General features: G+C 40.1%; 1 protein-coding gene across 3 annotated transcripts in view; it reads left to right on the plus strand.

The window, feature by feature from the left end:
* Positions 1–1,395: 1,395 nt before the first annotated feature.
* Positions 1,396–25,308, plus strand: part of MGST3 (microsomal glutathione S-transferase 3) — a 26,930-nt gene continuing 3,017 nt past the window's right edge. Inside the window, exons 1-5 of one of the 3 annotated variants that reach the window (XM_027868352.1) lie at positions 1,397–1,504; positions 4,746–4,809; positions 19,616–19,739; positions 23,159–23,232; positions 24,209–24,266. In XM_027868352.1, the coding sequence (XP_027724153.1) occupies positions 19,623–19,739; positions 23,159–23,232; positions 24,209–24,266 (249 nt within the window). In that variant the 5' untranslated portion in view covers positions 1,397–1,504; positions 4,746–4,809; positions 19,616–19,622. Of the gene's footprint in view, positions 1,505–4,745; positions 4,810–7,173; positions 7,219–19,615; positions 19,740–23,158; positions 23,233–24,208; positions 24,267–25,308 lie in introns of those variants that run through there. The other 2 variants (XM_027868351.1, XM_027868353.1) reach the window with 2 other exon arrangements.

Here is a 25,308-nt window from a genome sequence, read left to right on the forward strand (position 1 = left end):
TAATTTATATTCTAACACTGGTGTTGTCCCTTGCTGTCATGCCTCTATTAAATGTTGGACAGCTGAGGCAGTTTAGAGACTCTGTTGAAGGAAACAGCAGAGCTGTATCCTAGAGTGGAGTGGCTCTTTGTCCCTTCCTTCTAGAAACAGAAGGGGCTAGGACTGGGGTGGGGAAACTTCAGCCTCGAGGCCACCTGTGACCCAGGAGGCCCTCAAGTTCGGCCCTCTGACTGAATCCAAACTTCACAGAAGAAATTTGACCTAGAAGTCAAAAGACCTCTAAACAGTCAATAGAGAACCTCCCCCCTTCCCCAAGTCCAGAAGACCTTCGTTCAAATCCAGCCTCAAACACTTACCAGCCTTGTGACCTTGGGCAAGTCACTTGATCTCCGTTTGCCTCAGTTTCCTCATCTGTAATATAGCACCTATCTCCCAGGGCTCTCGTGAGAATCACATGAGGTAATAATTGTAAAGCGCTTAGCACAGTGCCTGGCACATAGTAAGAGCTATAAAAATGTTAGCTATTATTAAAAGGGGGGGAGGGGAGGGGAGGGGCAGGGAACAATGGAACCACCCAGACTCAAACGGGAATTAAGTAAAACATCACCAGCATGAATGCCACCTCTCCTTCTCTACCCAAGTTGCTAAATTCTGTTTCAAATTCTTGGTGAAATGCAGAATCTACCTAACAGAGGTAGTGTACAATTAAGGGTCGGAATCTTAAAGGAAACTTGCCTTCTTTCTTCCGGTAGAAGAGAAGGTTTTAGGCTACTTGGATTTTTGCCCAAATTTATCTTTGCTACCAAGGAGGATATTGGGAAATTATTGATGTTTTTAAGAAAAAAAGCAATAAATGAAAGTAATAACTAGGAGTACAGAGTTAGATTCTCCCCCAAATCTAGGCATTTTTAAAAACAAGGAACAGTAGTAACATATCACAGATTCCCAAGCTTCTGCTAAAGGAGTCACTGGGGCAGAGGTACCTCCCGCCCTCCGGCCGGGTTTCCGCAATGTATTTCTGCCAAATAGAAGGAGGGGAGAATCAAAAGCTAGAGTTGCTTTCTCCGCAGACCTTAAAAAAATAAAGCAGAACTACGGTGGCTCTGTGGAGGCGAAAGTAATAACGCGCTACTTCCCGCCTGCGAGACAGCAAAGAGTAGAGCGTCGGTGGAGCCAGGGATGGGAACAAAGGACCACCTTGATGAGTTAGGTTCTTGGAAAGGGGGTGTCGCAGTGCAGAGAAACATCAGGCCATGGTTCTCGCTATTCCAACCGCATTCTTCCCCAGGCGCCCATCCTTGGACTCTAGAGCCCCGCCCAAGAGAAGAGAAGGGAGGGAAAAGGAGTGGCCTGTGCCTAGGGAAGGGAGGAGTTCTTCCGAGGGCGTGGTCCACTCTGGGCACAGCCTCCTCCTCCTCCTTTTTCTCCTGTCTGCCTGTTTGTCGGTAGAGTGCTCTACTACCTATTCAGATCGCCTTGCTCCTGTTGGGGGAAGGTAATTTAGGTAAGTGGATGGGGGCTGTGGACTGCTAAGCTGAGCAGGAGGGTCCCATTCACTCGCTCTGGCTCAACCGCCTCCCCTTCTCCGGACCCTAACTAGAACCCCAATCGCCTAGGCGTGCTGATTAGCTTTTAGGGACTCTTTCTCTCTCTTTTCTCTCAATTCAGAAAGCTACCTCTTTGCTCCCCGTCTCGTTCCCCTCCCCAGCCTGTCAGAGTCACGGGTGGAGGGGTTAGGAAGCAGGGTCACAGGCTGAGTAGTCAGGGGGAGCTCCAAGGTCAAGGCTTTCTTGGTTGCGTCCCTTATCCTCCCCACCTCCCGCCCCTCGTTGGGTGCACATCTAGCGAGCACTGCCTGCCCGAGCGCTTTCCCTGGGCCTCTCTGAACTGAAAGTACGCGCGGCGCGGGGGAGACAGAAGGTCACGGGGCTAGGGCTGCCGCGGGCCTCTTTCGATGACATTGGGGTTTCCGAGCTGGCCTAGTAGGCTTGCAGCCCCGGATGCAGCCAGCAAGACTCCCTTTTGGGAACACGGGCGGGGGCGGCTGAGTTGTTGCTAGGAGCCGGTCACCGCCCAGGGAATTGAGGCTCTCTTTTTTCCTGCCTCCTGGAAACGTTTTGTCCATTTTTATTTGCACGTGTATGTTGGTTTGCTCCCTACTGCAGTAGTTGCCAGAATGCCAGGAGGCCTGGTGATGGGGCCAGGGACACGGGGGACAGTCTCTGGGATGCAATTTTAAAATACTGCTTGGCATTTGCGGAAGGATTTTCAGGAGCTATCCCAGTACCGATGATGCAGAGAGATCCAGTGGAACCAGGGTGGGGCTGCGGGACTTAGTGCTGGAAGGCTGCTGCCCTTGAGTCATTCTCTGAAGTTGTGGCTTCCGTGTCAAACTTCCATCTTTAATACCTTCCCCTTTGATCTCTAGAGTTTATTAGCTATGTATTAGCGCCAGGAGTGGAGAAAAGCTGAAAGCGAAAGGCTAAACTCTGGGAGGAAGGCTGCTGAAGGCAGCAGGATGACCCTCATCCTTTGGGGGAGAAACACGATAGTAGGAAAGATTTGGGGGATTGCCTCCACAAACTTGTTTTGTAGCTACAGCATTTGTTACTGTGGTGAATTTCCTTAAAGCCAAAGTGTAGGGTTGAATATGGGGATTTAAAGCTAAAAGAACCGGGTGTCATTTAGTCCAACCCCCTCATTTTTTACCGATGGGGAAACTGAGGCACAGAAAAGTTAAATGACTTGCCTGTGGTCGCACCAGTAGTAAGTAGAAGTGCTCGGTCGAGGACCCTGCTCCTCTGACTTCAAATTCCTGGCTTTTCCAGACTGGGTTAGCAGAGCCTTCCTAAAGCAGCCATAGGAGTTCTCTCCTGTAGACAGTAGGGTGCTCTTGGGAAAATTGCTGATCACATGCAACCTATTGCTAATGGAAGACCCTCAAGGTTATTGGGCACACACCACACTGCAGCATTTGGAAGGGTTCTAGTTTTGCTGTGCTTTTAAAGTCTTGCTTGAGTTGGACACTGTGAGCCTTGGATGGGTTTAAATGGATTTCTAAAGATGAAATCAGAACAGTCTGCTACAGTGTTTTGGAAAGAAGTCACAAAACCTGGGTTTGAGTCCCAGTTCTCCCCCTTTCCTACTTGTGTGACCTTGGGTAAAGCATTCCACTGCTGTGGGCATCAGGTCCCTCATCTGTAATATGAAGAAGGTGACTTAGGATCCTTTTACCCTTTTGGAAGAATAAAGTTGTTCATTTTCATTCTGACACAATGATATTCCTATATATAATGATAATGATAATGATATGTCATTGTGGATACTCAATCATGGCAGAGTTTTGAAAGCCTATATAGATCCTTTAAAGGTCCTCATTAGTTATCAAGGTCAGATTATTTGATACTAAGTAAGGCCTTAAACAAAATCAAAGGTTGTCTTTTGATTTACTCACTACCGACAGGACCACCACCTTAGTTCAGGCCTCTGTCATCTCATCTGGACTACTGAAATGGCTTTCTAATTCATGTCTCTGCCTCAAGTCTTTCTCACTTCAATCCATCCTCCATGAGGCTGTCAAAGTATGGGGGAAAGTCACCTATAAATGATGTTTCAATTTTCTCTTTTCTAAACAAATTGCAGCCTCATCATTCAGCTGAGACTGCTCACTCCAGAGTTGCCAATTATCTTTTAACTACCGAATTGCATGATCTTTTCTCAATCCTCAACGTTCTTCACTTCTCTGCAGCATTTGACACTGTTGGTCACAACCCTGTAATAGATATTCTGTCAGGGTTTGTGTGATGTTACCTTCTTTTGGTTCTTTTCTCATTCCACTGTTCCTCGGTCTACTTTGCTGGATTTTCATCTTTGTAATAACCTCTAAGGGTGTCCCCAAAGGGTCTCTCCTGGCCCTCTCCTTTTTTTTCTCTTTACCCTTTCCCTCTATGCTCTCATCAGCTCCCTTGGGTTTAATTATCTCTATGCAGCTGGTATATATGTGTGTGTATATGTGTATACACACACACACACACTCGCATATATATATCCAACTAGTGGACATTTTGAACTATCCCTTTCATGCTTTCAAACTCATTACGTCCAAAACAGAATTTGTTATCTGTTTCCCAAAACCTTCTTCTCTTCTCCAACTTCCTGTAACTGTTGAGGGTACCACAGCCTCCTAGTTTCTCAGGCAAGTAACTGCCAAATCTTTTCTTTACTATGTTTACTCTTGTATATGTCCCCATCTTTCTAGTTACACATCTACCCCTTTATTTCAGGTCTTTGTCACCTCTTGCCTGGGCTATTTCAATAGCCTCCAGATTTATCTCGTTGCCTGAACTTTCTCCCCTTTCCAATCCATTCTCCATATAGCCTTCCAAAGTGATTTTCCAAAATCAAAAGTCTGACCTTGTCACTCCCCATTCTCAGTAAACTCCAGTAGGTCTCACTTCCATGATCAAATATAAACTCCTCCATTTGTCATTTAAGGTTTTTCACAACCTAGCCCCTTCCTACCTTCCCAGTCTTTTGTTTTGAGGGTTTGGGAGTCAATTGGGGTTAAGTGACTTGCCCCGGATCACATAGCCAACAAGTGTCTGAGGCCAGATTTGAACTCAGGATGAGAAGTCTTTCTGACTTCAGGCTTAGTGTGCTATCTACTGTGCCACCTAGAAGCATTTATTACTGCCATTTTTGAGTCTTCAAATATCCTTATTACAATCTATTGAATCTTTTTACAGCCTGAAGGACATTTATAACATCCTTTACTACTAAAGCACTGACTCATTATCTTCAGCAATCTGGGTAGGTTATTTGATTCTAGGTTACTTTTTGCTCATTTTCTGTTATATTCTTGTCTATTTGCTTTTCCCCACTGACCAGCTTGTATGTTTTGGGAATCAAGCTAATATAACTATTTGGCTTGGTAAAATATAATTAGGAAGGTAAACACTTAAGCAAAAAAAAAAAGATGCATTTCAAAAGCAATTGTAAATTATTTTCACAAAATCCAGTTTGGCATTATATCTGTCATTGTTCCCATTCTATTAACAGTTTTTATGAATTTGAGACAGTATGGTTTGGTGGAAAGAGAGCTGGACTCTGATTCAGGAAGATGTAAGATCTTGTTCTGTCTCTGATACCACTAACAGAGGAGCAAGATTTCACTACTGCAGTGGTGTCAAACTCACATAGCAAAAGAGTATTCATAAGGATCCCTGCAAGCAGTATACTGACCTAGAAAACCACAAATTAATATTATCCACATTTTATTGCATTTTTATTTATTTTGTTAAACATTCCCCAATTACATTTTAGTCTGGTTCTGGCCACACTCAGGAATTTTACACACTTCATGTTCTCATAGCCAGGTTTTTGAAACCTCTCGTCTAGGCAATTCTCTAGAGCTGTAATTGAAGGGAAAGTGCTGCCCTTTATTGGTTGAGGAAATTTCCCCTGTTAATGAAATCAGGTCCAGTAGTTCTCTATTTGAGCCAAAGTGTAAATCTCATCTAGATCAAGTCCCAACTCTTTAATGGTAATTGTGACTCTGCCTCATTTTATCTCTTCACAGAATTTTCAAAAAGTAATATTTTATCTCTGCAGGTTGGAATGTGCCTATGACTACATTTTAAATAAAGCTGTGCAGAGATTTATTCGTATTGGAGCTAAACACCTCCCACGTAAAGGTGCTGGAGCATAGCCAGTGATGCTGCAGGCTCCTGAGAATCAGCTTTAGGCTGCCAGCATTTCCTTTGTTAGGCTGGGGGTGAGAGGTGGGAGGAAGTTTGCAAGCTTGAATTTTTTCTGGCCTTGCCTTTTTCTCTCCTGTAACTGTTTCTCCTCCATAGCTTCCCGTGTCCTTCCTTAAATATCTCACTTCTATGTCTTGGGATTTAAGTTCATGGGTTATCATGAAGCAAAAGAGTCAACAGGAAGGTTGCCATAGTTTTACATGTATCATTAGTACTATTGGCCACACCACAAACACTACGAAGAAAAAACCAATAACCTCTAAAAACTGGTGAAAGTGGGAATCGTTCTCCTTCCTGTGGCTCCTACCCTTGTGTTAGAGTCCAAGTACAGTGTTAACTTGTTCAGTTTGGAGCTCTTTCCGAACTTTTTTGTTTCCCCAGGGAAATTCCATATGGCCGGAAATCTCAGACTGAAATCAACATCACTTCTTCAGCTAGTTAACTAATTCCTAGACATTTATGTGCAGTGCCCTCTAATTTGGGGAGGTCTCCTAAGAATTTCCTTAGAAGCTAACCAAACTAGTAGATAACGCGTGGGCAACAATGTAGACTTATTCAATGATACTGTATGTGTGATGTATAAAATGAATGAGTTGTTAAAAGGATGATCAGGGTTAAAGAAGATTACTTCAGGAAGATTTCTTGGAGGAGGCAATTTTTAAGGTAGTTCTAGAAGGTGACGTACATGGTTTCAGACATTGAAAGGGAATTCCATTTGGGAGAAGTCATTTTGGGAGATAGCATTTTGATATATCAAATCAAGGCTGATTTTCTGTGTTTGTTGTTGAAAATGATAACTAACCTTTAAATGCATTTCAGCATTTCCAAATCACTTAGCTCTTAGGGTTGTGAGGAAGGTAGAACAGACCCCACTTCACTCTGAGGAGTCAGACTCAGAGATTGTGACTTGCCCATAGTCACATAGCTAATAAGCATCGCAGCTGGAAAGTAAACCCCAGTCTCCCATCTCCAAATTCAGCACTCCTTCTAACTATACTGTTGCTAAATTGTTATAAGATTTGGAAAAATTACCTCCGGTCACAAACTTGAGTCTACTGCGATGAATTTTACTCTCTCTTTCCTGCCCATTTAGATTTTTACCGTTTGTGAAACAAACTAGACGCTAGGAAACAGTGTTTACCCCAAAGGTCACATTATTAGAGAGCTAAAGGAGGTAAGACTGAACTCCAGATAAACACGGAATGTATTAAAGGACAGGGCTCCACCTGACCTTGCGAGGGCACATCTGGGAAAGCTGACTTTAGATTTGCGCATATGTGGGGGTTTTATGTCTTTTTTTTATCATAACTCAAAGTAGGAGATTTGGAGTTTATATTCACTTGCCACCAATCTAGTTTTTCTTTTTAAAGATTCTTTTCTGAGAGGAGAATTCAGTTTCATTTGAGATTGTTTTAATACATCTTCACATCAAAGTGTGGATCCAGAGACAAGGGAACAGGTAATATCCTTGTTTTGACCTTAACAGAGCTAACTTGTACCAGTTGAGAGCTTGTCCCATATAGCTAAGCACCAGATAATGTCTGTATCAATGATGATCCCTCCTTCTCTTCTCTCTCAAGGGGAAGATAGTGAGTTAGATGATTGTCTTCATTGCTAATAGTTTCTACAAAAAGTGTTATATTGGACTAACATGCCTAGATTTGGAAAAGTTTCATATCTGAGTCATGTTATCCATGACCTGTCATTTCACTAGTATAGAGAAAACTCCTTCTACCAATGCAGTAGGTTGGCATCTTCTTTGTAACTGACAGGCCTAGAGAGTTGCCTAGAACAGTGAGATATTAAATGAAATCTGCCCAGGCTATATGCCCAAGTCATATAGCTTGTATCAGAGATGAGACTTGAACCCAGGTCTTCAAAGATCTTAGGCTATCTCTGTATCCATCATGCCATGCTGCCTCTCATGGGTATTTACTTTTTTAAAAACTGTGTTAAAGAGCACTGCCCATTGACTTTTCATTCTGAGAGTTGGAATTCCAGCTATGCTTACTTAAATAAAGCTAAATTCCATTTTTTCCCCAAACCTTTCACAGGCAGCACCTGCTATGCTCTGTTGTATTCAGGTATAGCACTGGAGAGCAGAAACCTGACTTTCCACTGCCTGGTAATCTGCTATTCCGGCGGGGTTGAGACCTAAGAGTGGGAAAAGAATTGGAAATAGCCCATTCCTGCAGAAGTGCCTTCTCTGGAACTCTTTATTGATGTTAATAATTAAGCTTTGGGTTTAGGAAAATTTATTCCTATTTTAATCTTTTTGAAACTCACTATTTAGCCCTTAATGACATTGCAATTTCAGCACCTTATAATTTACTTATGTGTATGTGCTATCTGTTCTCCTCCAACTCTTCCCCTAAACCCCCACATAATATAATTTTGCTAAGGGCAGGGGACTGGCATTTTTGGCACCAGGCCTTACCACACTGCCTTGTCCCAACAGGTGTTTAATACGTGTTTTGACTTGAATTCACTATACCATGCTGCAGCTTAATAAAAGGGATTGTTTTATTAATTAAAAACTACATAGATCCTTGGTTTTTGAACAAAATGAGTTGCAGTTCCAGAACTTTGATCTGCCTTATGAACTTTGATATTCCTTATGAGAAAAAGCCTGGCTTGGGTGTCAGGTAGCTGGGAGGGAGCTTTTTTTTTTTAATCACTTCATGATATAAGTTTTAGTCAAGAGGACTTTGTGCTGGGAAACTAGGTATCTTGTAATTAAGCAATTGGTTAGTGAAGGAGGGCCCCACACCCAGTTGAGTTCACTTAAGTATAATTCAGAAATACTGTTAGCTTAGCCCTGATGCAATAGAAGGAATGCCTGCCTAAACAAGATAAGAATAGTTCCAGAAGCACAAAATTGGAGAAAGGTTAGGTGAAGTCCTTACAGTTGAAAAACCTGTACCAGTAAATGGCATTACTAAAGGAGAAAGTACCTTGGCCAAAAGTTTATTCTAAAACTCATCTCAAAACAAAGTGAAGAACTGGCCATTTCTTCTAAAACTCATGTTCTATCATTCTATAGCAGATACTACTTATTCTTAAGCTTTTAAGAGTTTAGTCACAATTTCAAATGGAAGCATATGGTCCCTTTGGGGCTTGACTGAGAAAAGGTTCCCAACCAATGATCCCCAGCAGAAAAAAATTCCCAGCCTACTTTGATTCTTAATACCACAAACTCCTACTATGTACCTTACAAGCTTAAATGATGCCCAATTTTCCCCCTGCCCCTCAACCTCAGGCACTGACAGTTGCTGTGGCTAGTTTACATTTTACACAGGATAGAAATATAGTTTCATTTGGGAAACACTACTCTGTTCAGACCTGACTTCATCCTGCCAATGTTTTGTCCTTTGGTCCAATATGACTTGAGCCTTTGGATTTTTTCCCTTTGATTCTAATTAACCTGAACAGACACTCTACCTTTTGGGAATCTAATCTAGTGGCCTGCCTCAGGAAAAGGGAGTCATTTCCTTAGCTGGTCCTGAAAGATTTTCTCCCCTGAGCTTCAGATAGATTATAACTATGAATCTATAGTTAACATGCTTCCCATTTCTTAGAAGGTTCCTGATCTTAGAAAACTATTCTTCCACTGTCTGGGCTCTCTGTGGCCCAATTCCGTAGAATTTTGCTCTCTAACTCATGTTTCTGGGTTCACTTGTCCCACTTGCTCTTGGCACATTTATGAGCAGGTGAACCTGCTTATGCCTTTAAGTTAAAGCTACATACTCACATGTTCTAGGCCAAGGGGGGGAACTTGTCACCTTAAGGCCACAGGTTCCCCACCCTTGTTCTAGGCCTAGTTTCTTGAGGAAACATTTTCTCAAACCATGTTGTATTCTAGACAGTCCAGGTATCCAGGTGATCCCAGAGTAGGAATGGACAGTTGAAGGGGAGGAGATCAATTCTTACTCCAACCCCAAAGCATGAGCATGTTTTTCTGCATAACCCTTAACCACTGTGCTACTCTGCATCATCTCTCATGCTGACCTTGAATCTCAAGTGTGATTCAGTTTGATTTCAGCAAGTATTCTGTGTTCATATATAGACCCTTATTCAATGCATAAACTATTTGGGAAATTCTAGCTCCACTAATCACTCTTAGATTGGGTTATTTTTTTTGTTTTTATTTTAGTTTTTGTTTTATTTTCATTTAAAGGATCATTAAATGAATTGAAGTACCACAACAAACAGAACAAGGAACTCTCATTAAAAGGGAAAAGTCTTGAGTTCAAACTAGAATTGATCACCTACTTTTATAGGGATACAGGTAGGCAGCATGAAGTCTTAAGAATGTAACTGATGGGGCAGCTAGGTGGCATAGTGAGTAGAGCTCTGGCCTTGGAGTCAGGAGGACCTGAGTTGAAATCCAGCCTCAGACACTTAACTTACTAGCTGTGTGACCCTGGGCAAGTCACTTAACCCCCATCACCTCACCAAAAAGCAAAAAAAGAAAGAAAAAAAGAACATAACTGAAGTGCATCCTGTGGTATAGAAGGAAACAGAGCTCAGATTCAGACTCAGATCCCAGTTCCCCTCACTGTCAGGTAGAACTGGTCAGCCTCATCCACTTTGTTGGTTCTGATAGTTAGGCCTAACCAAATCAAGCTTTGTGAAGCAAGGTTGGAGACTAAAGGTTTTTCATTTTGAATCTCCAGATTGGATGTTTTAAGAGTTTGTAATAATAACCATTCCATTTCTGAACTGTTTTCTACTTGTATTATCTTTAAAGTAGGGATAGGGAATGGACCTGTGGTTACATGAATCTAGGAAACTCCCTTTACCAATGAAAGTCAACACCTTTGTGACTTAAGAGTTTCTAAAAGTCACCTATGAGTATTATATATATTCTAATCAACTACAAAGGACCTATGAAGGGAGATGCTATCCACCTCCAGAGACTGATAAGTAGAAGGAAACATAATATGGTTTTACAGATATAGATAGATATAGGTGTGTATGTGTATACACACACACACACCTATACCTGTGTCAAATGATAACCTTCTCTAGTGTGGGGTGGGGAAGAGAACTTAGAACTTAAAATGTGACAAAAAAAATAAATTAAACTTTAAAAAGTCCACTAGACCTCTGACAGGTGGAATGATTTGGTTAGGGTCACAAATCCAGTATATGTCAGAAGCAAGATTTGAACTTGGGTCTTCCAGATTCTGAGGTATGGAAAAATGGGGCATGGGTGTTTTATTGAAAAGTCTATTCAGGTTCATCACCATGAACATGAAGGAGGATACAGGTCAGAAACTAATCATTTTGTTTTCAAGAGACTGTAGACTATTTTACCCTTTTCTTATGATAAAGAATGGAGGGCTTGTGATTTGTATTAATGGAGGATGGATACCTTTGAAATTGCAAATCCATCAAAGCAAAGAGCACTGAACTTCCAGTCAGGAGACCTGGGTTCAAATATCAGCTCTGTCACCTGTGAGTGACTTGGGCAAGTACTTAACTTCTCTAGATTTCTGTCTTCTCATCTGTAAAATGAGAGGATTGAATAATCTCCAAGGTCCCTTCCAACTCTAAATCTGTGATCTCATGACTCACTCATGAACAGTATAAAGTGCTTTTCTTGAGCATCTCCCACCCCAATAGACATCACAAGAAGTAACCCACAGGTGTGTTTTGGGAAGGACTGGCCAAGCCAAGCATTCGCTAAATAAAATAACTTTTAGCAGACTTAGTCTGATTAGCTCCACCGTGCCTGGTTCACAAGTTTTCTCCTCTTTGGCAACTATTGGGAGTATGCCCAAAGTAGAAAGGGCTAAGTCTGGGCTTTTCTCATTTTATTTCAGACCTGATAAAAGTCTCTCATTTTTACTGAAGTTTGACCTTTGGATCTATAACTATATTCAAATCTTTGAGTTCTTTCTGAAGACAAAGCATTGAGTTGGGGTACAAAGAATTGTAAGGAACAGAGGCCCTGCCCTCAAGGAATTTGTAATCTGGTTACAGAGAAAACAGGTCCATTGCCTTGCATTTATTGTTAGTTTACTTTTCTAGTATCCTTGCAGTGCTAAATGGGTGATAAATACAAAAGATCTTCAGAGAAGAGAGAGACCCAAGTAGACTGGGTGATTCAGTTACAACAGATGGAACTGAAGGTAGGCAAGAGAATAGGTGAAAAAAAGAAGACACTGCTAAAGCAGACATTCAGGAAACCCATTAAGGGGGTCAATTTGTGCCCCTATTCTTTAACACTTTCTCACTGCCTACCCCTCTTCAGTTTAATTGGCTCTTAATTACTAAATCCAACTCAAAGACTTTATTCTCCAAAATATCTCCTGGGATTTAAACAGTTGCAATTCAAAGATCACAATTAGTGATTCAGCAAAGAGAATGGAAAAGATACTACTCTTGATCAAGGAAAAGTGTTTATCTATGTATTTTTCCAAAAAGGAATGAAAATAGAACTTGCAAATTATAGGCCAGTGAACTTTGAGTTTGGTTCCTGGAAAAATCCTAGACTATTATTAAAGAAGTGGTTAGTGAATATCTGGGGGGAGGGGAGGAAAGTAATGTTCCCAAAGAACCAGAATGCCTTTAATCTAACTAGATCTCTCCAGACTAACTTTTTCGAAAGGGGTATTAAACTGGAAAAGCACAGTTATGTTGTAGATATACAATAATTTGCCTGGATTTTAGCAAGGTGTTTGACAAAGTCTCATACTGTTGTGGACTAGATGGAATAAGTGGACTAGATAATATTAGATGAATTCAGAACTAGGTGGATGGCCAGCTCCAAGGAAGTCTTTAATTGTTGGATGTCAACTTGGAAGGTCTCTAGTGGAATGTTACATGGAACTGTTCTTGATCCTATGCTGTTAATTCTTTTCCATGATCTGGTTAGGGGTATTGAAAGATTGCTTATCAAATGTGTAGATGATACACAGATTGTAGGGCTATCTAGATAAACTGGATGTTGGTATCCAAAAATATTTTGACATTGGGTTGGAACAAGATAAATATAATAGGGCTGAATATAAAGTTATACACCTATGTTTAAAAAAATTCTCAATTACCAGGTGGGGGAGGCATGGTTAGTGGACTGAAAACCTAAAGTGAATCAACAGTGTGCTAGGGGGACCAATCAAGCTAATGCAGTTTGGGGTTGCATTAAAAGAAATATAAGGGATAAGGGGGTGATAGTCTCATTATACTATACCCTAGTCATACCATATCTACAGATAGCATAGTGTTCAGTTTGGGATGTCACATTTTAAAAACATTGATAAGCTGGAGGGCCACCAGAATGATAAATAATGTGAGGCTCAGTTGAAGGAACTGAGGGTATTTAGCCTGAAGAAAAAAATTGGGGAGGGGGGGAGTAACATTATAGTTGTATTCAAATATTTGAAGGCCCTTCATGTAGAGGAGAGGTTAGATTTGTTCTGTTTCTTAGAGGGCAGAACTAGGAACATTAAGTAGAAGTTGCAAAGAAAGAAATTGAATTTTCATGCAAGGAAAAGCTTTCTAACTAGGACTATCCCTAAATAGAATGGGCTGCCTCAGGGAATGAAGGTCCCTCCTTTGTTGGAGACCTCCAAACTAAGTGGTTACTTGTCAGTTATAGTATAAAAGGAATTCATTGTGAGTTATAGGTTGCCCTAGATGGCTACTGAGGTCCCTTCCAACTCTGAAATTCTATAATTCTGTGACTACCTGGATCTTCCTTGACCTTATGACACTATCCTGGTCCTCTTTTTACCTCTTCACTTCCTTTTTCATACTCCATTTCTTTATTTATCATTGGTTCTTAGTGAAAATTCTAAAAGACTTTTAGGAGATCTCCATTATAACATTGTTCTCAAGGTTGATGTTATGAAACTCCACCTTCCTTGGATGAAGTTTAAGTGGACATGCAGTGTATTTTTCCTACCAATGATAAAGATGACAGTGCACCATTCCAGGCCCACCTGTGCAACTCTCCTCAGATCCTCATAACAGCACCACAAAGGACCCACCTAAAGTACTAGGATCCTTGCTTAAGTCTTTTTTCTCCCTGTTCATCTGTTGTCCCTTGCTCTCAACACATGACCAGCCCATATTGTTTTTCGTATTTTCTTTGATATCCTTTATACTTCTTGGTTGCTAATTATTTGTTTGTAAGTGCTGAAGGAAGCCTGCTCTCTCCTACCATAGTCCTCTCCATTACTTTTTGGGTGATAATCAGATTGAGTTTTTTAGAGACTGCAACACAACTTGGGACATAGAATCTGTCCTGATAGAATCTTATAATTGGAAGGGACTTAAGCAGCCATCTATCAGCCATATCAGAAAGGAATCCCCTCTATAACAACCCTGAATTATCTAGTCTCTGCTTGAAGACCCACAAGTACTCAACTTGAGAGTCACTGAACTTCAATTCAAAACCAAAGTTTGAATCAGAACTCTACCACTCACTACATGTGTGGCCCTTGGACAAATTAATTCATTTTTCTGCCTCAGTGTCCTCATCTTTAAAATGAGAGGGTTGGCTAAATCTATGATCCTGTAACTTCTCAAGGCATTCTTCTTGTGTCTCCCAGCCATATAATTCTATAGTATTGCATAATATGGAATGATACTCCTGCAACCAGAATACCAACTAATTAAGCAATCCCCTCCTTTCAAACATTCAACTTAAAAAAAAAAAAAAAAAACAAGGAACAAAGTCCCTGTCCTAAAAGACATCCTAATTCTATCAAATGTCTTTTAGGACAGGGACTTTGTTCCTTGTTTTTTTTTTTTAAGTTGAATGTTTAAATCCATGTGCTTTTGTTTTATCAGCTACTCAAACCCAGTCAGTTGGCTTTAAGATATCTGTTAGCTCTATGACAAATATTCTCTAGGATGTGGTTGTGACTGCCAAGGAGCAAGAATTCAGCAAGTATCGATCAGGTTGTTTTAAATTTGAGGTGAATTGTGCTGTGTGTGAGAGGTTTCTTTTTTGTTTGTTTGTTTCCCATCATCCCTCACCATTTCTCCACTGCCTATGCACTGTCAAAAGTGTTGGGTATAGACTCACAAAAACCTGATTCTGTTTCCTCATGATGGCAGAGAGATGACCCTGGGTTTACAAGGACAATGCCAATGGAGCAAATTAGCTACAACAGTGCACATAGTAGGAGCATAGTAAATGGTTACCTCACAGTTGGGGAGTCTTTTCATATGGGCCTGGTGATTGGTTCTGAGGGTGAACCTAGCTAAGCCCAGAGAGGCTCATAACTGGATGGTTGGCCTTCTTCCTTCCAACTGCGGTAAATCATGATGACTTGCAATACTTTCAAGCAAGGTAGATTTGATGTCAATTAGTACAGTTTGCCCTTTATTCTCAGCTATTTTTTCTCAATAATAATTGATACATCTAATCTTTCAGATATTTAAAAACATTCTAAATGAGAATAATGTCTGAAGGTCACCTTGAGTGGTCTAGTCAAACCAGCATCTCCATATAATGCCCCAGATCTCACAGTCATGGCGAGGGAATTTTTCTTTTTGATGAGTGCAGCTACTGTCACCAGCTGTGTGGGCCAAGTTTGTCTTTTGCCACTTCTTCTTCTGTATTTGCACCTAGTTGCCAAAGGTTTAATAGAATATAAGCTTGTTGAGGACAGGGAAAACTTTGGTTTGTGTCTATACTGCCTAGCATGTAACTCTTAAAAGCCTGGCAAATTCCTTCATATTTTCCTCTGCCTGTCCAAACCTATCCCCTTCACCCAATTGGCAACACATACAGATAAGGGGAGGGGGGGGCGGTTTCCTCTGCTTCAAACTTATTCCTGCCTCCTTTATTTTTTCAAATCATAATTTCTAGTCTCAATGTAACAAAATCCACCTTCCATTAAGAAAGGCTGATTAATTTATACAGAGTTGTGACTTCTGTTCCTTCCAGAAACCACTAGCATTTTAAAAGAAGAACTTATATGTAAATCCATATAAATATCGAACTTCTGGAATGTCAATTAGTGACATTTGTACAAAGAAGGTTTCCTGAGTATTCTTTGCTTATTCTAAGGGTATTAGCTTCCCCAACTCCTATATGTGCCCTTAAAAAAGAGGGGGGAGGGATCAACAAATTGGAACCCTTGTATTTCTAGACTACTTTTCTATGAGTCATTCAATGACTTCAAGTTGGTCTATGGATTAGAGCCTATTTTTTTTTCTCCCTAGCTAGTCTTCTATCCCCAATCTATTCTACACACTTCCACCAAAATAATTTTCCTAAGGTAGGAATCTGATCATGCCATCTCCCTGCTCAGAAACCTTTGGGAATTCCACATTGTCTTTAGGCTAAAATACAAATGACTTAGCTAGGTATTTAAAGTCCTCAACAATTTAGTTTTCACCTAGACGCGATGTAGCATAGTGGAAAGAGCCCCAAATTTGGTCTCAGTAACTGACGTCACATCTAGTTTCTAGCACATACCACCTTGTGTGATCTTAGACAAATCTCTTAACATCATCGGTTTCCCATCTGTAAAAATGAGAGGTTTGGCTAAATGAACTCCTAGGTCCCTTCCAGTTCTAAATGTATGATCTTACCTTCCCAGAACTTATTTCACATTCTTCCCCTTAATAAACTGTATTTCAGTCAAACTAGACTACGAGCCATTCATTCCCTGAACTCTATATCCTTTCTCCTGACTGGGTGCATTTGTGAAAGCCATCCCGCATGCCTGTAAATGTAGTCCTTTCTCATTTCTACCTCTCCTCTATCTTCAAGGCTAAGCTAGCTTTGCTACTTCTTCTGGATAGCCTTTTCAGTCTTCCCCCACTCCAATTAATGTTCTTGACTGCCTCAGTTTTTCATGTATTAAAATTGTCTACATATTGCATACCCCAGGAGAATCTAAGCTCCTTGAACGCATTTTTTTTTCTATTTTACAGATGAGGAAATTGAAGCTTAGAGGTTAAGTGGCATGCAGAGGGTCCCATAGTTAGTAAATAGGACAGGATTTGAACCCAGATCATTCTAACTCCAAGTCTGGCACTCTGTTCTCTATACCATGGGGCCTGTTTCATATAGTGTGTCATACATAGTGGCCACTTAAAAATTGTTAAAATTGGATAATACTATATGACTTGGAACGTAATTGTCTTCTTCATTTATAAACTTGAAAAAGACTGAAGCGAACTTGCTTACATCCAGACAGAGGAATAACTCAAAGAACATGTGTAGAAAAATCGCAACTATTTTGTCTACAAGATGTCATTGTGTTAGGGGAGGAGGAACAGTGTAGGGACCCCTCATTAATGCTATTTGCAATGTGATTTTTGTTGCTAGCCAAACTTGAAATCAGAACTGAGTTTGAGTCCTAAATTCATCACTTACCAGTTGTGTGACCTTGGAAAATTACTCTGAACCTGTCTTCATCTTCAGGATGGAAAGATAACATGTGGGGCTATTCTAGGCATTAAAAGGAGTTAGCTATTCATAGAGAGAGATGTAAATACAGGTCTTTCTGTCTGTTTCTGTCACTCTCTATCTTTGTCTCTTTATCTGTGTCCCTCTTCTTTTTTCTCTCCCCTTTCTCTTTCTATATAACTTATTAACATACATATATACATATAGGTGTATGTGTGTATGTAATCTTGCCTTTGGAAAATGTGATATTTTTGCCTTTGGAACTGTAAAATGCTATATAAATTTGAATTTATACTATTCCATTAATAATTGCTGCTCCAATTATCTTTTTATTCTCTAACTTATTTCCTAAACTCTAGAAATGATTGAAAAGCTTTATGGGAAAGGGCCAAAGTCCTTGTCTGCTCAGTCTCTGGGCCCTCGTGAGCAAGCCTTTCACAGCCATAGCTGCCAGCTGCAGAGTCATGGAGGGGGCAGTGCTGCCAGCCTTGGGCCCTGCTGGAATCTGGCCATCATGCAGGAGCAGGCCAGACAGAGCCTTTTGCATCTTTGTTTGTGTTTGGTTTAATGATTTAATCGCTGAGCTGTTCTGCCCGAGTTTCCATGTAAAACACAATTCATGTGAACCTCTGTCCAAACAACCCCACAAAACCCTTTTTTTGTCTTCATGAAAAAACAGGTTTTGTCGGCTTTTTCTGGACTTTGATAATCTGTTCAATCCTGGGGTCAGAAAGACCTGAGTTCAAATGTGTCCTCAAACATTTACTATCTGTATGACCCTGAGCAAGTTACTTAACCTCTGCCTGCCTCAGTTACCCCATCTGTAAAATAGGGACAATAATAGCACTTACCTCATAGGGTTGTGATGAGGATCTAATGAGATCATTGGGAAGTGTTTAGTACAGTGCCTAGCACATAATAAGCACTATATAAATGTTAGCTATTCTCATGTACGCTCCAACAGTACTGAGCAGATGGTAGGTAATAAATAAATCTTTATTGGGGTATTAGAAAATCTGTGTTGTACATCCTGTCCAAAGGTCATCTATACCTTTTCTCCTTAATATGGATATGTACCTAGTAAGAACATTATAAAAACACAGATCTACTTTTTATTGCTATTTTCACATAACCAAGACTCTTATTTAATTCTGTGAAGACTCACTAAGTATTTACTCTGTGCATAGCCCTTTGTAAGAGAAAATACAAAATTTAGAGAACATACTATTCCTGCCCTCATGGAGCTAGACTAGAAGTCTAGCAAGATATTACGCATACCTAGTTAACTAGAATACTACAATATATAATGAACGTAAAACAAAATACTACGTAATATTGTAGATAGCCGAGGTCATTGTCATCTGAAGAACGCAGAAAAGGTGTCAGGGAAGATGTGAAATTTGAATTGAGCTTTAAAAGATAGATGGGAATTCACCAGGCAGAGAAGGGGAAATTGGTCACTCCAGGCATAGGGAATATAATGAAGGGTACAATGGAGATAAAGTACAGCATGTTTGAGGGTACAATCCTAGATGACTGAAATGCAGAGTTCATGGAGGAAAGTAGTAAAATAAAAATGTATACTATTTTGTCCTAATTTCATAGGTCAGTAACTCTCTATTACTTGGTCTTAGAATTACCCAGAGTACTGCAAGTTTATGACCTGTCCTTGGTCCCACAGCTGGTATATATAAAAGAGCAAACCTGAACTCGGGTCTTCTGGGTTGGTCTTTCCACTTTATCATATTGCCTCTCCTTCATATATGTTTCTGTGTGTATATACAAGTGTGTAGTATTTCCATACAACTTTAAAGTGTATAAAGCACTCTCTTTAAACCCAGCACCCTGTAAGGTAAGTAGAAGTTGCATCTTATTTTTTATAGATGATAACCAAGACAGAGGGGTTGTGTGATTTGCCCACAAACACACAGCTAGTAAGTAGAGTCAGTATTCAAGGTTAGGTCTCTTGATCCCAAGTTCATGTTGCCATTCACGTTATCGCCTCAATGCTATTGAAGATCCTTATCCCAGATAAGAAAGTTCCCATCACCAAATTCCTTGGCAGTGTCCAATCATTCATCAGAATTATATGTGGTTTTATCAGTGAAAATGACATTAAATATATCCGCTTTACCACTGCACTCCAAATTCCCTAGCCCTTTCTACCTGAAACCTCCTACCTGTGTTACCTACCCCTATTAGAATGTCAGCTGTTTGAGAGCAAGTAGTAGCTTGGCTTTTTATTTGTATCCTCAGGGCTTAGCACAGTATGTTACATGTAGTCAGTGCTTAAATGCTTTTTTTATAAATAATACATTTATTCAATAATAAAAATAAATTTATCCATTCATTCTTCCATTATATGAAAATTGGTTCAAACTTCATCTTTTATCCCTCCCCAATGCCTCATCCAACTACACTGAGAACTGGACTGTTGTTCTTTATCATCCTAATGGTGTGCTTCTTTTTCCAACAGTGCCAAGATGGCAGTCCTCTCAAAGGAATATGGTTTTGTGATTCTCACTGGTGCTGCCAGTTTCATATTGGTCACTCATCTTGCCATCAATGTAGGCAAGGCCAGGAAGAAGTACAAGGTGGAGGTGAGTGAAGGGTATGAGCTGGTCCTTTTTACAGGCTAGCCTCTGGCTCTTGGGAGGGGGGGAGGAGCAGGCTAGCAAATGTGGCAACTTTTGCAAGGATACATTACCATTGGATATTATGACAGAGAAAAAGTAGGAAGAGTGAAACACTTGGTGACCTCAAGATAGGATTGAATGTTTTTATCTGCCATTTGGAACGCATCCAATATGGTAACATGTAACAGAGGACCTGGATTCAAATCTCGTCTCTCCACTTAACCTATGTGACCCTGGGCAAATAATTTTACCTCCCAATGTTCTCATTTGTATAAATGAAATATGGTACTGTGATTATATTTTTATGGATCTGCAGTTAACAAGGCTGTAAGCCAAATATATTTTTAAAGTGTGATTCATAATTCTGCAATCAGTCAGCATGCATTTATTAAGTGCCTGCATATGCTAGGCTTAGTGCTAGGTGCCAAGCTTCAATACCCTACTCAGAAAATAGCTTCATTAAGTTGTTTTGGAATAATGAAGTATGAATCAGTGAAACTACATTTCAGTCTGAGATGGGAAATTATGCCTGTTGATCCATTGCCAGGATCACCTGATAGCAAAACTGATATTTGAGAGCACTGGACCTGGAGTTAGCAAAAACCAGTTCCAGACCCAGCTCTGACACTTGCCAGCTGGATGTCATCAGGTCAATCTCTGGGCTTGTTTTTTCTATCTCTAAAATTGGAAGAAAAAAATAATGCTAGCACTAACCACAAGGTTGTTGTGAGGTGAGTGTTTTGTTTTTTAATAGATTTTTAATTGATCTGTTTTATTTTTATAGAGCCCAGATTGTCCCTTTCACTTCCAGAGAGTCACCCCTTTTAACCAATAAATAAATAAATATTTTTTTTTAAAAAAGGAAGAAAGAGAAAAATATTCAGCAAAGGCAAGCAATATATTGGGGAGAAATCTGACATATGCTATGTTTCACACCAGCAAATAAAGCAACCTCTCACACCCCTCACAAAGGAGTAGGGAGAAGTAACTTCTGCTATCTCTTCTTTGGAGGAAAACGCTTTATAAACCATAAAGCATGTAATAAATATGAGTCATCCTCAGTATTAGTTTTAATCTCCCTAGAAGAATTGATGTTTGTTCCCTCACTATCTACCATAGTGCTCTGTGCCAGGGGACCTAACAAACGTCTGAAGCCCAGCTAGCATTCCTCAGGCAGTTCGTAACAAAAGAGTAGAAACTGGGCAGGGTTCTGCCCACCCCTGCTCTCAAACTCATATGTTGACCTTGCTTCAAGAATTTAAAATAGGGAAATTTTGACTAACGTGTGAAGCTAGCTAGCCTCAATGAGTCAGCTTTGTACTAGAAGGAATTGTGGGCAAGTAAACTCTAATCACTGTATGGAAGCCAACTCCCCAAAGTGCCTGCCCTGGGAGAAGGGTGTGGTGAAAGCAGCTTGGAACCTCCCCTGCCAACCTTACCCTGCAAAAGAATTTGTAGCCATAGTTCAGATAGTAAATGGTAGCATCTTAAAACTGCCCTAGGAATGGCATCAGCTCTGTGCCCCCCCCCCACACACACACACATGCTGTGCAAAATCCAGGATAGCAAACATATTTGTACCATACACCAAAGATGCATACTGACTATACATGTTGGGGGAGTGGGGAGGATTCTGCTCTAGATCATACTAGAGGCAGCAATAGTATTGCTTTAACACAGTTTCCCAGACTTTACTAGTGATGTCTATTTTCTGAAATCATTGATGTGTAAGTGATGATTTGGTATTCCAAAAGTCTTAAGTTAAAAGCTTAAAGCTACATTAAGACTTACATTACTACATTAAGACTACATTAAGGCTGATTCTCTGTTTCACTATCCTCAGGATAAAGATGAGGAATTTAAGTAACTGAGATGTTAATTAACTCACTTATCCAACAACATTAAGTAGCAAAGCTGAATGTTTTCCATCTTTCTAAAGAAAGTCATCAGTTGGTGGGGGATGGTATATTTTTCATTTGAAGGAAAAAATCAAAGTAGTCAAAACTATCACTCTTTGTTCTAGTTTTTTTTCTCTCCCACACTTTCATACCTCTAGTCTTTACTTTTAACTTAATTGACTTTGCTACTTAGCTTTTTAAACCTTTCCTAATAGAAGATTTAACATTTTAAATTGCAATATAGATATTGATTTTATTATACTTAAAGGAAAAGAAAGTCATGCATAATGGAGATTCATAGCTTCATGTACAATCATTCCTTTTCTTTCTACTTTGGCATATGGAAATACTCCTTTATTTGATGTTTAAATTTAGAATTAAATGGAATAAAATTCCTTTCCTCTTTCCCCCTCGCCCCCAAAAAAATGCAAATAGGCTTGTGATGAGGTAATGAAAGCTCTTATATTTTGAGGAAGATTCCCTCTGGTATAACACTTAACTGTCCAAGGAAGAGAGTTCTATTCTCAAGCCCTTAACTCCATGTTCTTCTCTACAAATGGTAGCACCTCCTACTTTATTAAAATGATCAGCACCATTAGACCTGAGCTCTTTCAACTCCTTTCTTACTTGATTTGTTTCTCTGTATCTTTACCCATTCTCTTTTCCTTTCCTCCTGTCTCAGAAAAAAGGCTTCCTTCCTTTCCAGGGCTAACCCCAACACTTATGTCCTTGATTTCATTACCTATAACTTCCCCCAAAATTTTGTTCTACCCAGCTTTGACCCTCACTACCTCTGGCCTGAACAGTAGTTATTGTCTCCTAACTTGGCTCCCTGGCTCTAGTTTTATATCTTCCCTTTTAGACATTAAACCTCCTAGAATCTGGGGCTGTCACTTTCTGTATATCACCATCAAAGCCTAGTACAATCCCTTGCACAATAAAGACCAAAAGAACGGCCAGTCTTTGAACAATATCTGGAATCTAAGGTTATGTTACATCATTTTAAAATTATGTTATTTGCCAGATTTAAACTCCTTTTACCAACCCCACTCCCTTGCTCTAAGGCTAGCACTGACCCAAAGCTTTGTTTCTTTCTGGTTAACATAGGACAGATTAGCTCTCACTTAAAAATTAGTGAGTTTTCCATGACTAGAAATATCTAAGCAAAGACTAGATCAATAAATATGCTGAAGATAGAAGGACAAAAATAAAAGTCTCTGCCCTCAAGGAGTTTATATTCTACCAAGAAGCAACATGTATCTGTGTAAATAAATACGAAGTAACTGGAGGAGGGGGGCTACCTTGGGAAAAGCCTCTTGTCTGAGCCTTGAAGTAAACAAAGCTTACTTAGGAAGAACTGGAGGTGAGGAGGGGTTGTGTTCCAGTCATGGGTTTGAATATCTGTCAAAAATACCTTAGAAAGTTTGCCTTAAATTATGTGAACCTGTGATATTGGGGCTAACATGTGCTTTGTGTTTGTTTTAGTATCCCATCATGTACAGCACCGATCCTGAAAACGGGCACATTTTCAACTGCATTCAGCGAGCCCACCAGAATACGTGAGTATGGGTTCTAACGTTTGTGCATGAAGCTCTGGTTTTTGTCCCTGTCAGGCAGAGAAATTTCTAAAGTCCTGAGCATTCTGCCTCCTATTCCAAAATCTCCTTTTGAGATCCTAGAATCTCTAGAGTTATGCCAATGGATCATAAGCACTGGCAGGTCCTACCAGGCTAGAAAAGCTTTAATCATGAGCCCAGCAAGAGACTGTGTGTCAAAAATATTGAAATCAGTATGCGCAATAAGGTTTATTTTTGCCCTCTGATCTTTTTGTGAACAATGACTTCTCAGTGCCAAGTGAGAGCAGTACAATCATGGAAACTGTTTCTAGGTAGGCATAGGCACTCTGATGAGAATAGCTATGGGGGATCAAATCCAGTGTTGGTTCCAAAAGACTGATATTGGAGCACAGTTTAGGCATAACAGCAGAGACTTGGTGGACTTTGGGTATATGTTACTCTATCAATCACAGTTGCTGTATGGGGAAGTTCTGCTTAATTTTTGGTAAGTGTGAAGGAGGGTACTACGGGTACATATTTATTGGCAAGTGCTGTAATGTATGTGGGCGGGGAGGGGTGCATCAATAAACATTTTCTTAAAGATAAAAAAAGGAATAGTTGCCAAGAAAGTAGGACACCAGGGATCAGAACTCCCTGAAAACTTTTGACCAGATGAGATTCCGAATGTAAATTTGTATAGCACCTTTCTTTAGCATAGTGTGAGTAGACCTTGATTCCCTACAAAGCTGGAGGGAAAGAGTGACTTCTAAACCTTCTGGGTGGCTGCCAGTGGTTTAATCTATCCTTTGCAACCCATTGTTTGGTGGTTGGGTTTTGTTTTTTTTAATCGAGGGAGGGGGGAGGGGGAGAGGGGGGAAAGGGAAGGAAGGAGAGGGTCAAGATGTTCTACTGTGGAAAATATGTTAAACAAGACTTTCATTTCTGAAGCAGAATTAATGTTAATGTGTTTGTATTTCAGATTGGAAATGTATCCTTCTTATTTATTCTTTCTAGCTGTTGGAGGCATTTACCATCCTGTAAGTAGTATTTTCCTTTTATTTATTTTTATAAATGTATTATCTTGGGGCAGCTAAATGGCACAATAGATAGAGTACTAGCCCTGGAGTCAGGAGGACCTGAGTTCAAATCCAGCCTCAGAAATATAACATTCACTAACTGTCACTGTGGGCAAGTCACTTAACCCCAATTGCCTCACAAAAAAAAAAAAAGTATTATCTCTGTATCCTGCTGCCCTCCCCTAACTGAACAATAAAAAAAAAAAAGCTAACAAATATGCATAAACCAGCAAAACAAGTTTCCACATTGGTCATGTCCGAAAATATGTCTCATTCTCTCTTTTAAGTCTATCATCTCTGAATCAGGAGCTTCATCTTCAGTCCTCTGAACTCATGGTTTACCATTGCATTTGATCAAAGCTCTAAAGTCTCTCAAAGTCATTTTATAGTTTGTTGTCATTGTAAAAATTACTCTATTCATTTTTACACATTTCACTCTACATTAGTTCTTGGAGGTCTGCCCAGTTTCCTGTGAGATTGTCCATTGTTCATTGTACAATAATATCCCATTACATTAGTATGCCATGATTTGCTTAGCTATTCCCAAAACATGGGCTCTCCCTTAGTTTCCAATTCTTTGCAATACCCCCCTCAAAAAAAGAGCTGCTATAAATATTTTCATACATATAGGGCCTTTTCCTCTTTCTTTGATTTTTTTGGGGGGGTAAGAGGCCCAATGGTAGTAGTATAACTGGATAAAAGTGCACTTCTCGGGGTGGGGGGGGAGAAGAGATTCAAATTGCTCTCCAGAATGCTCCATCAATTCACAGCTTCCTGCAGCCCCTCCAGAATTTGTCATTTTTGCCATTCTAGGTATGAGGCGGAACCTCAGAGTTTCTTTAATTTACTTTTCTCTAATTATTAGTGATTTGGAGTGTTTTTAATATAGTTGTTGAAAACTATTAATATTCTTTGACCATTTTTCTATTGGGGAATCACCATTCCCCAGTCTTTTAAATTAAAGTCTTATACATTTGAATTAGTGCCTGTTATAGAGTGTCCC

Source organism: Vombatus ursinus, unplaced genomic scaffold, assembly GCF_900497805.2.
Source record: "Vombatus ursinus unplaced genomic scaffold, bare-nosed wombat genome assembly UNPS02014789.1, whole genome shotgun sequence".
Lineage (NCBI taxonomy): Eukaryota > Metazoa > Chordata > Mammalia > Diprotodontia > Vombatidae > Vombatus > Vombatus ursinus.